The 12,587-nt window shown below is 41.6% G+C and overlaps 1 protein-coding gene across 1 annotated transcript in view; it reads right to left on the reverse strand.

Annotated features, from left to right (window-relative positions):
* Positions 1 to 5,055: 5,055 nt before the first annotated feature.
* Positions 5,056 to 12,587, reverse strand: part of LOC141148949 (mesoderm induction early response protein 2-like) — a gene marked incomplete at its 5' end in the record, with an annotated part of 150,417 nt that continues 142,885 nt past the window's right edge. The window contains one exon of the mRNA XM_073638165.1: positions 5,056 to 9,149. Within this exon, the coding sequence (XP_073494266.1) occupies positions 8,863 to 9,149 (287 nt within the window). The remainder of the gene's footprint in view (positions 9,150 to 12,587) is intronic.

Genomic DNA, 12,587 nt, shown 5'->3' on the forward strand with positions numbered 1-12,587 from the left:
GTGGTCAGTGCAAAGTTGTCTAAAGAGGTGGAGTTGGGTCGTATGGCTGGTCCTTTTCAGCGTTTGCCAGGTGAGGGTGTGATTATTTCGCCTTTGGGAGTTGTGCCAAAGAAGGAACCGAATAAATTTTGCCTGATCCAGCACTTGTCATATCCAAAAGGGCTTTCGGTAAATGATGGTATTGATCAGGATCTATGTTCGGTGGTGTATACATCATTTGATGCGGCAGTAAAATGGGTGCGCAGGTACGGGCCTGGGTCGTTGTTGGCTAAGACCGACATTGAGTCGGCATTCAGATTACTTCCGGTGCACCCGGATAGCATTCCGTTGTTAGGGCGTTTTTGGTGTGAGGAGTACTACCTAGATAGATGTTTGCCCATGGGTTGTGCAATTTCTTGTTTGAAACTTTTAGCACTTTCTTGGAATGGGCGGTACGGGACGTTGCAGGTGTACAGTCGGTCATTCATTATTTGGATGATTTTTTGTTTATAGGTCCTCCAGAATCGTTAGTTTGTGGGAACTTGTTGGCATCTATGTTTTGGGTGGCTAAGCTTTTTGGTGTTCCGCAAGCAGAGCAAAAAACAGAAGGGCCTTCTACTGTGTTGAATTTCTTAGGTATTCTGATTGATTCAGAAAAGATGGAATGTCGTTTACCAGAGGATAAATTGCTCATGCTGAAGCAGGAGGTGAACAGGGTGGGGAGCTTGCATAAGGTAACGTTGAAGGAGTTGCAATCCCTGTTGGGGAGGTTGAATTTCGCTTGCAGAATTATGCCTATGGGCAGAATTTTTTGTCGCAGGTTGTCCGGGGCGACTGCAGGTGTTAGGGCACAGCACCATTTCATTCGTTTGAATAGAGACCACAGAGGTGACTTGGAAGTGAGGAAACGTTTTTTGGAGAATTACAATGGGAGGTCGTTAATTCAGCAGGATTTCGTGGACAGTTTTGATTGCGAAATCTATATGGATGCAGCCGGCGGGGCAGGTTTCAGAGCTTACTGTAAGGGGAGCTGGAGTGTTGGAGCGTGGCCAACATCGTGGAAACAGTAGGGTTACACAAAAAACTTGGCCTTGTTGGAGTTGTTCCCAATAGTGGTGGCGGTTTCTATTTGGGGGGAATTTTTCTTGAATAGGAGGGTACGTTTTCATTGCGACAATATGGCAGTGGTGGCGGTTATTAACAGTTTGTCAGCCTCATCCCCTCCGGTCATTAAGTTGCTCAGGGAACTCGTGCTCAGGTGTCTTGAATTGAATGCTTGGATTTCGGGTGTACATGTTCCGGGTGTTCAGAATTCTATAGCGGATGCATGGTCTCGTTTTCAGTGTGACCGTTTCCGGGCTCTGGCGCCAGAAGCGAAGGACGTGGGAGACGAATGGCCTTCACACTTGTGGCAACTAATTACGGAGGAGCAGGAAGGCTAATTCGGGAATCTATAGCGAGTAATACCTGGTCTGCTTACGAGGCATCGTGGCGAGTATGGCAAACTTGGGTGGCTGAATGGGGGCCAATTGTAAGTGACGAGGATAGAAGTTTGGTGGTTTTGTTTCTGATTGGTAAGGCGTCAGAGATTGGGTCGTCCGGGTCAAGGGTTAGTAAGTTCATGGCTGGGCTGGCGTTCGGTTTTAAATTGCAGGGAGTAGGGGACGCTACAAAATCCTTTTTAGTCAGGCAGGCATTAAAGGGTTTCAGGAGGGGCAGACACATGCCGGACAAAATGCCGGACAAACGGAGACCAGTGTCGTTTACAACGTTAGAGGGTTTGGGTGCAGTACTAAGGAAGATTTGTAGTTCTAGTTTTGAGTTGGCATTGTTTAGGCTGGCTTTTTCGTTAGCTTTCTTTGGGGCAATGCGAGTTGCGGAATTGGTGGCTCCAAGTAAAAGCAGGGTGGGGAGACTGCGGGCTGAGGATGTGGGATATTGGGTTGGGGACATTGATTTTTGGTTAAGACACTCTAAGACGGATCAAGCTGGAAAACGCAGGCGTGTGGTGTTGGGCAAGGTGGACAGGGCAATGATGTGCCCAAGGAGATGTTTGGAAGAATATTGGCAAGTATGGTCGGGTAGAGCTGGCCCGCTTCTATGCCATGAAGACGGAACGTTATTGTCCCGTTTTCAGTTTACTGCAGTACTTAAAAAAGGGAGTCTCAAGTTGGGGCTTAGCCCCGAATTATATGGCTCACATTCATTTAGGATTGGCGCAGCATCAGAGGCAGATAGGTGCGGTTTGGGTGCTGAGGTGATAAAGCGCATCGGCAGGTGGAATTCTGACCGCTATCTTACGTATGTGAGGTATTAATTATGATAAGGCAATGGAAAAAGTGGTTTGTCAAGTTGGTTAATATGTTTTTCGTTAATCATTTTAGGTGCTGGTCCATTGTTAGCCTGGATTTTCGGATATTCATTCGTACATTGGGGGGCACTGCGTGCCGACGTAAGGCCGGACGGTAGGCAACTGGGTTTTGGTAGGGAGCAGATTGTTGTCCGCTGGCTGGGTTTTAGGGGGATGGCGTGGAGTCGGTTTTTGTCCGAATTCCACAAAGCGGCACGGTTGGATAGACCACCTGATATCTTGGTGGTTCACATAGGTGGGAATGATTTGGGAACAAGGCCCTTAGGGAATTAATTCAAGACATTCGGTTTGATTTTTTGAGATTATGGACAACTTTTCCAGGGTTGCTGATGGTGTGGTCAGATATAGTGTCTAGACAGAAGTGGAGGGCGGCGAGATCGTTAAAAGGGATCAATAGAGCGAGGGTGAAGTTGAATAGGGCCATAGGGGCCTTTGTATCAGGAATGGAGGTATAAGTATTAGACATTTAGATTTAGAGTCCAGAACAGGGAATTTTTGGATGGTGGACGGTGTTCATTTGAATGCCATCGGAATTGATCTCTGGACTTTGGCAATACAGGATGGAATTGAAAGGGCATTGTTGGGGTTGGGGCACTCACGAGCCTGAGGTGTGTCAGGGCTGTGCGTGGTTGGCGGGGTTCTTGGAGTTGGTATGGATTTGTTGGTACAAGGAATTTGCGAGAATTCCGGGTAATTTGAAGTTACATTGGGGGTGGTCTGTCAATTTTTGGTCAGGGCTCTGGATGAGGTTTTTACCCTGGGAGCTCTTAGGTGATTAATCTTTCATGTATTGTGGAAGTATGGTGCCCTCGAGCTGGTGGTGCACGGCTGAGGGTAAGATGGCGGTTGGATTTCTTTTGTGTTATAAAAGCCAGACTTATTAGCTCCAAGAACCCTCCCCTCTTAATTTATCAGTTATTATTGTTAATATGTTAATGTTTGTTAATAAAATGGCCGCTGTGGCCAAATTTATCCAAAGAATCCAGTGTTGAAGTGTTTTTTATTCGTGGGGGGTAAGGTGTAGCGTTGGAGAAGGTGGAACGAGGAAAATACGGTAAGAAAGCCGTACTGGCCGTACACGGTCATGGGAAGTGCTTGATACCACATGGTTGTACATATTGGTGTGCAAAATTAAGCAACGGTGTGGGTGTGTGTGTGTATGTTTGACTCTAGAGAGTGTGTATAGGGATTAAAGTGTGCATGAATATAGTGTGTGCCTGCTTGCCTGTATGTGATTAGTGTGCAGCTATGTTGTGAGTGTTTACATATCAGTGCATACTTGTATCTAGTTATATACTTTTTCTGCTCCAGTACCATCTTCCCAAGTCCCATCAGCCAGTGTAGTGCATGTCATACAGTGGGGTATATAAATCTACCCGATTTAAATAATTTTTCACCACAGCTCTGGACACTCGTGTTAACTACCTCTCTGGATCTGTGGTTGCTGGTTGGTTTTCAATCTCATCCATGACTTCATCTAATTACAATTGTGTGTGTGAGAACCCAATTGGTTAAACCTTAAGCTCTCATTCAGATGTCAGTTTTCCGCAGTGCCAATGTGTACCCATTACAGTCTATGAGACGGTGAATATATCCATTTCTTTGTGGACCATTTGTTTGAAAAAAAAAAATCAAAGTGTCAGTTTTTGATTCAAGTGTAGGTGTCCCTTGCAAATCACAGACAGCACAGTGTCATCCGAAATCCATGTTATGTACATAATTACCATTGTAATAGGTAGGACAAGTTTACAATTTTATTCTTTTTGGCATATGAGAAAATTTATGGTAAAAAATGGACACATTGCCCAAACACTGAGGAGAATCTGTCTCTTTAACGTATGAGAAAGACTGATGGTTGTCCCAGGTATGCCTCTTACAGTAGAGCCGATGCGTACAGGTGACTGCCGGCTTGTAGCAGCTGTAGTGTGGAAACTGCACATGTGTAAGTATGGAGCATGCATATGAAGTGTTCATATATGCATGTGATGTTATAACCATAGTGTCAGCACTATGGGGATGCTTTATGCAGTCACTAATAGTGGAAATATTTGAGCACCACATGGCCATCATTTATTTATTTTTTTTTAAAGTTAATGCCATTGAAAGAATTCCCTCTCTACCCTCAGCTCATAGCTAGATTGTAAAACAGTTACGAAGTATCTCTCACGCTGGAGGTCATACCTTGTATTACACAGAAAACTCATTAACATCACTGGGCGATATTTAACATTTAAATATCCCCTATGGTGAGGCTGTCAGTTACCATCAGATTTCCCAACAGATGCCAGCTGATTATAGAGTGTCGTCCTGCTAGGACCCTCAGCAATCTGCAGATTACGAAGGAACCCTTTACAGCAGCCTTGCATAGGCGCCATACCTGCAGTGGGATTCCACTATTACTTCGCACTGCACTTCATACAAGTTTTCAGCATCTTTGTGTGTCACCTACTCTATGGGCAATTTGTTTGTCTGAAGAAGGTCAATAATAGACCGAAACATGATTTTACTGTAGCTTGCAATTAAAATTACTTCTTCACATTATACTTGAGTGCCAAGTTCTTCATATATTAATTTTACAACAGAAGACATACCATGGAATACAATTATGTTCGTCATTTGTAAAATGGAGAGGGAAAGGTCAGATTGGAAAGAGGACAAAATTCTTCGTTGGTCCCGATCATCGCAAAAAATTTATGATTCCAGACTTTACGGCTGTATTTACAAATCTTTATTCACACATGGAAGTATGTGTAAAAGGATGTAATGGATTGTCATTTCATTGCTTTAAAAAAATGGATTAAAACATAAGTAAACATCCAATTTTGCAAGTACAAAACAGGATGAAATCTGTACAAAAATATACACTGTGCTGTGAGAATGTTGGCTAGAAAATAAATAGATATGAAAGTAGTAGTACATAAAATCTGTATATGGATAAACATGAATGAAATAAAGCAGATTAAATAAGTAAACAATATACATAAATATCTTACACTTCAACAAATTTAGAAGTTTGTACAACTTCATCAAGTTTTTAGGCAGGTGTGGAAAAAAAGTTGCAAAATAAGAATGCTTAAAATAAAATTAAAGCATTAATTGATTAAAAACTAGTAACAGAATGCAGAGTTTATGAACAAAAGACAAATTAATTGGAATCAATATGTGGTGTAACCACTCTTTGCTTTCAAGACAGCATCAGCTGGGAGGTTGTTCCAAATAGCTTGGAGGACAAACCACAGATCTTCTCTGGATGCAAACTTGCATAAATCATTCTGTCTCTTCATGTAATCAGAAACTCATTGTAGAAATTAGGGCTCTGTTGAGGGATCTCATCACTTCCAGGATTATTTTTTTCTTCTTTACACTTAAGATAGATTCTTAATGGAATTAATTGTATGTTTGGTGTATTAGTCCTAATGCAGAATAAATTGGAGCCTCTCTGATGCCAAGTATCGGCCTGTATTTTCGAGCATACAGAACACCAAGAAATAACGACATTAACGACCATAGAAGTAGAGGCCACCCAATGAGAGATGAAAGACACACAATTCTTACTTCCATTTGAAATGGGAAGAAGTCCAGAAGTGCCATCAGCTCAGAACCGGCAGCAACCACTCGGACCCAGCAACACCCATATACTGTTTAGAGAAGTCTGGCCAGAAACGGTTTTCCTGGAAGAATTGTGGCGAAAAAACCATATACCTTCAACATGGAGAGAAGGCCAAGTGACTCAACTATGCACGAAAAAAATAGAAACTGAGGTGTACAAAAATGTCAGCAAGTGCTCTGGACTAAAGTCAAAATGTGAATTATCTGGTTGTAACAGAAGACAGTGTGGTCGCCAATGAGCTGGAGAGCTGTTAAATAATGTGTGCAGGCAACAGTGAAGCATGGTGGAGGTTCCCTGCAAGTTTGGTATTCATTAAAGCAAATAGAGTTGGCGAATAAGCCAAGTTTATCAGTGTCTTCAATACTGAGAACTACAGGCACATACTTCATCAAGCAAAAGCATCAGGGAAAGAACTGACTGGCTCCAAAATTATTCCGTAGCAGGACAATAACCCCAAACATACAGTCAATGTCATTAAGAAATGTCTTCAGCATAAAGAACAAGTTTTGGAAGTGATGATATTGACCCTACATAGCACTGATGTCCACATCAAGTCTGTACAAGAGGGCATGAAGAGAAAGGAGGCTTAAATGTACGGAAGATCTGTGGTTCGTTCTCAAACATATTCGGAACAACCTCTCTGCCAAGGGCCTTCAAATATCTGTGTGAAAGCGTATCGAAGAATTGATGCTTTCATGATGTTTTGAAGGTAAAGTGAGGTCACACCAAATACTACATTTAAATTTCTCTTTGTTCCTTCACTTTTTATTTTGTTTATTATATTACAAATTAACACTTCTATTGTTGAAACCATTCTTGCTTTGCAGCATTTTTCCACCTACCTAAAAGTTTTGCAAACTACTGTATATTGTAAACCTGTATTATTTAGATGGAAACTGCTTACACAACACTTTGCTTAATGCAACAGTACATAACTTTATAATATAAGATCAGAGAAACCAGCCTCCTTTATCACTCATCAGCAATGTCTCCCACCCTGAGATGACTTTTTCAATCTTGCTCAAAGAAGATTGACTGCCAGCTCACTGTGGTGTTAGATTACACAGCTCATTATACTCCACTGGGAGGAGGAGAGAAAAGCAGTGGAAACAGGCAGAGGGAAACACAAAGAACATGCTGAGCTTTCTATCAAGTCTTTTACCTCACCCCAAAGCTAGATTCACATGTACACTGATCAGTACTGCTGAGTAATTTCCTACATGCTGCTACTTCTTGCCTCTGTGCCAAGTAAGGAATAAAGAGCAAGCATCCATCCCATAGTGCTGTGCATGGGAGAGATCACAGCAGCTAGTCTCTTCCAACAAGCTCAGAATGGATTACAAATTGAGAGTGTCTGCAAAGGGCCAAACCAATGAAAGTGTAGGATACAAGTATTATAATGGCCAGAGATATGGTGTTTTTCCTTATATACTCACACAGGAAAACTTATTCTGAAAAGTTACTTCAAAGTACGGTTACCCTTTAACTCAGTTTTGTTTTTTCCTAAATATTAAAGTGTTAATCTCACTCTTAAAAAAAACAAACCACATCTTATTAAATTATACAAAACTCAAATTTATGAAATTTACACAAATTAATCAAATTGCAGGGTCCACGAGAAAACTTTCCCCTAAGTGCCCCAAATCCTATTGCAGTTTTCACTTAGGCTGCAAGAGGATTGGCCAGGTGTAGTACTTAACATGTCGAGCATGCACAGTTGCTGACTGCTCACTCTCAATTTGCAATGCAAGGAGGATGTCTTGTGGATACTCGCTCGGACAGTGGTTCGAGGACACAGAGGCCATTAATGTTGGATTTGTTTGCCCTGCTTTCACAGAAGAGCAGAATGGTCATGGGTAGTGTAGTTCATCTGGGAGTCACGAGACAACCTCTGCTGGATTGACCATTTCAGGCAAAATAAAAAAAAATTACTGATTCTGTAGGGGTCAGGAAAAGTGGAAGAAGGAAGCTGTGCAAACCAAAACGGATATTACAGTAGGTAGGTTTGTGAAAGTTTTGGAAGGTTAGGCAAGGGTTGGAGAAAAACAAAACAAAAACTAGATAGTAGGAAAACCCCTTTAAACAGTGTAGATTAAAATACAAAATGCAGTAGAAAAAAAAAATCAATTAGTTGAGGTTGAGAAGTTAATGAATAGAGTGACTGACCTGCAGAACAGCACAAACTGCAAATAAGCCAAGAAAAATTCTGCTCAGCCTAAGGTAAGAAATGGCTTTATCTTTCGTAGGCTATCAATTCATATAACAGCAGGGGCTGAGTTTACCGTGCGGTTATTGCAGCCCATGGAATCAAGTACGCAAAATTGACTAACCTTACAAAAAGGCAGTAGCCATAAAAAAACAAAACAAGATAATAAAATACTGAGACTGAGCAAGTTGGGTACAGAATTAATCTACAAGCATACCAGAATTGCCAGTCTGGCCTGAAAACAAATACATAAATATGTACCATCTAGGTATCTTAGCTACATTGTCAAAAATTCATCATTTATAAAGTTGATAAACTGACACAGAAGCACTCTGACCTTACGAAAAAGATCTACTGTGGAATGTGTAAGGAAAAAATATATAGTACAGTACATAGGCAGATTGTGCAAATAACCAGTTATGTATAATCAGAATTCATGTGCAATTTAAAAGGTCAATTGTAAATCCATACAAAAATACAATTAAATAAAAAGAGCACACTGTACATAGCTAGTTTCTGCACGTCACCAACTCAATACTTCAAATAGCAAATCCTCCAAAATATCTGGTACTGTTGGGTATGTCTTCCTGAGATTATGAAAATCAGCTGATAGGAACACAAGGAACTGGCGACAGCAGTGGACACATCAGGCGGTCCAAAACAGACTTCTCCTTATCTATATACAAAGGTGTTTAATCAGGGGGCGAGTGGATTGGTACAAAAAATAGATGGTCTTGACATAAAGCCAGGAAGAGACAAGTCAGCCATATTAAAGGTTTCCAAAGAATGGTCTTGCTTCCTGACATCAGGCAATACAGGCATTTCAGGAGGGCAGATGTCAAGATTGATATTTTCACTATTGATTGGAGGAGACTCTTTGGGATCCTCCTGGTTGGAAGAAGTGCGGGAATGTAGACCACAAGCAAACTTGTCTCCATCACAGGAGCAGACAGTGCTCTTGGAAGAATTCTGCTTAGAGCCGGCTGTATACATGGAAACAAAAAAAAAAAAGCCATTATGACAGCTGATAATATTGCTGAATGGAGCAAGAGCACAGCACCATATTATCTAAAGAGAAAACATGCTCTACAGGAAAATAGTGCTGGATGCACCAGAGATTAGGGAAATTAATAGGACAAATAGATGTTATTAATTTTGTAGTCTCAGGCTCTCCTATCGCTAACAATAATCAGGATTCCTGTTTCAGAAAAGAAATCATGCAGCATCACAGAGTCAAGTTGTATTTTGTCATCTCAAGGAGGACAAGAGGATGAGGCTGCAGGCCGCGAAAGGCATGTATTTTATATAGGTGGAGCGTAAAAATGGGCAATACACTGCAATGTTCAGTGCACATTTTATATAGGCGCTGCACTCTTTATAAGTAGAATGCGTGTCAGGCATTAAATGGGAACTTTGTGGCTATATCACTGTTTATGGGGCTGCAATCTGGGTCGGCGTTCGGGGGAGTGGGAAAACTGGGCAATTGCCCGGGGACCCCACACCCTTTGGGACCCCCAGCCTCTACAGCAGGGGCTACACTAATAGCATTAAAACAATTAAAAAAAACTCCACATATTTGGTATTGCTGCATTTGTAAAAGTCAGAGCTAACAAAATATAAAGTAAATTAATCCGATTGGTAAATGGCTTAGCAAAAAAAAATAAATCAGAACGCCAGAATTACGTTTTTGGCCGCCGCAACATTGCAATAAAATGCACGAAGAGGCAATCAAAACATCGTATCTACCCCCCAAAATGGTATCAGTAAAAGCGTCAGCTCAGGGCACAAAAATAGGCCCTCACACAGCCCATCTCAAAAAATGAAAACATCACAGGTCTTAGAAAATGATACATGTTTGGCTATATTGCCAGGTCAGTTTTACCCTATAAAATACATAGTGCAAAAAAAGTGCAATTCCACAATTGTTTTTTTTTATTTCATTTCAACACACTTGAAATTATTTGAAGTGACTTTGAGGGGTCTATATGACAGAAAATACCCAAAAGTGATACCAATCTAAAAACTGAACCCCTCAAAGTGCTCAAAACCACATTCAAGAAGTTTGTTAAACCTTCAGGTGCTTCACAGGAATTAATGAAATGTGGAAGGAAAAAAACATTTAACTATTTTTGAAAAAAAATTTTCCTTTAGGCCCAATTTTTTTTTACTTTCACAAGGGTAAAAGGAGAAAATGGACCCCAAAATTTGTTGTGCAATTTCTCCTGAACACACAGATACATATGTGGGGGAAAACCACTGTTAGGGCACACGACAGCGCTTGGAAGGGAAGGAGCGCCATTTGACTTTTTGAATGTAAAATATGCTGGCATATTTAGCTGACGCCATGTCGCGTTTGGAGAGCCCCTGATGTGCCTAAACAGTGGAAACCCCCCCCACAAGTGACACCATTTTGGAAACTAGACCCGTCAAGGAACTTATCTAGCTATGTGGTGAGCACCCTGAACCCCCAGGTGCTTCACAGAAGTTTAGAAAGTTGAGCTGTGAAAATAAAAAAAAAACAAAAACACATTTTTCCCACAAAAATAATTTATAGCCTCAAATTTAGCATTTTCACAGGGGTAACCAGAGAAATTTCACCATACAATTTGAGCAATTGCAATTTGACTGATCTTTCCTCCAAGCTTCAGTTTGACTTGGGTAATAGATGATAATCCTTCTGACTAGTGTTGAGCGAGTATGTTCTGTTCCGAGTATGCTCGGGCCGAGCTCCGAGTATTTACAGCTGCTCGGTGATATGTTTGAATAGCTCCTGTGTGCATGATTTGCAACTGTTTGACAGCTTTATTACATGTGCGGAATGTGTAAGAAATAGACATTCCTCACATGTATTAAAACTGTCAAACAGTCGCAAATCATGAACACGGGAGCGATTCAAGCATATCACCGAGCAGCTGTAAATACTCGGAGCTCGGCCCGAGCATACTCGGCGAAAGGGTTAACAGAACATACTCGCTCAACTCTACTTCTGACATCTAAAGTGTGGAATTCCTCTTCTCCGCTATTTAAAGGATTCTGACAAAAGGATGGGAGGATTATGGGCGGAGACATGAAATTCAGACGTGACTTTGGGAAGAAATGAAGGCTCCAACTGGAGGATGAGTCTATCTTCCAAAATTCTTAAATATGGGTGTCTGATGGAAAATGCTTGGTTTTCCCCCACTCTCCTGGCAGCATAGTAAGACCTTTAAGAACAGTATTTAGATACCAAGGTGGAATTGTTTTTGTTGGATTTATCCGCGATACGGCTGTCATGAATCTTTTGATCCATTTGTCTTGGGCTAAGTTCATATCAAAATAGGAGTTGAAGGCTGAAATCTGGACTTTGAGTGTACTTTTAATCCCTTAGACAGACCGTTTTGCAAAAAGTCCAGAATTTTGACTATATCTGGCCGAAAGGGATCTAATGTATGAGGTCCGTACCATAGTATGAAGGTTTTGCAGATTTTCCTGAAAATAGAGTTTGTAACCTGCTTTCTGCAGTGTATGGATTACATCCTCTGAAAGGCCCCTGGCTCTTAGGATGGAGGCTTCAGAAGCCAGGCTGCTAAAGATAAATATTGGGGGGTCAGATGGTAGATCAGAACCTGATACAGCAGATCGTGAATCTGAGGAAGAATCAGCGGACCCTCCACCTTCAGACTGTTCAGCACTCTAAACTATACTCTGTTTCGCCACATCGGTGCTATGAGAATCGTTTTGACACGATCTGACCTGACCTTTTGAAGCGTCTATGGCAGCAATGGAATTGGAGGAAATGCATACGCGTGTTTGGCTTTCCAAGGGTGGGCGAATGCATCTACCCCTGCTGACGGATCTTTGGGATCCAGGGAGAAGAATGTTCTTACTTTTGTGTTCTTGTGGTTCGCAAATAGATCCACCTGTGGATCTCCACATTTCTGTAAAATCATGTGGAATATCTCTAAGTTCAGACTCCATTCCCCAGGATGTATATCCTTTCTGCTCAGCAGATCTGCCTGGTAATTGTAGGAGCCCTTCAAGTGCAGAACTGATTTGTACAGAAGATGATGCTTCGCCCAGTGGAAGATTCTTGCTGAGATTACTTGCAGCTTTTGGTTCCTTGTATTTCCCTGATGTCTCAGGTGGGCTACAGTCATCATATTGTCCGAATATATTTATTTGACATGCGACCCCTGAAGTAGTGATTTGGCTGCCCTGAGGGTCTGTTATACCGCATTCAATTCTCTCAGATTCGAGGACTGATTAGTAATTTCTTGTGACCAGATTCCCTGAAAGGCCACCTGGGATATCATTGGATATCGAATCCATGGTGTTCCTTTCCCTAGATTTTCTGGACAAAGCCACCAACTTAAAGTTGTCTTTACCTGATCTGGCAGAGGGATTTTGCTGGTGAGAGAACAGAGATCTGTCCCAGCGTGAAA

The sequence above is a fragment of the Phyllobates terribilis genome, unplaced genomic scaffold (assembly GCF_046119375.1).
Source record: "Phyllobates terribilis strain yellow unplaced genomic scaffold, ASM4611937v1 Scaffold_1__5_contigs__length_1240528914, whole genome shotgun sequence".
Lineage (NCBI taxonomy): Eukaryota > Metazoa > Chordata > Amphibia > Anura > Dendrobatidae > Phyllobates > Phyllobates terribilis.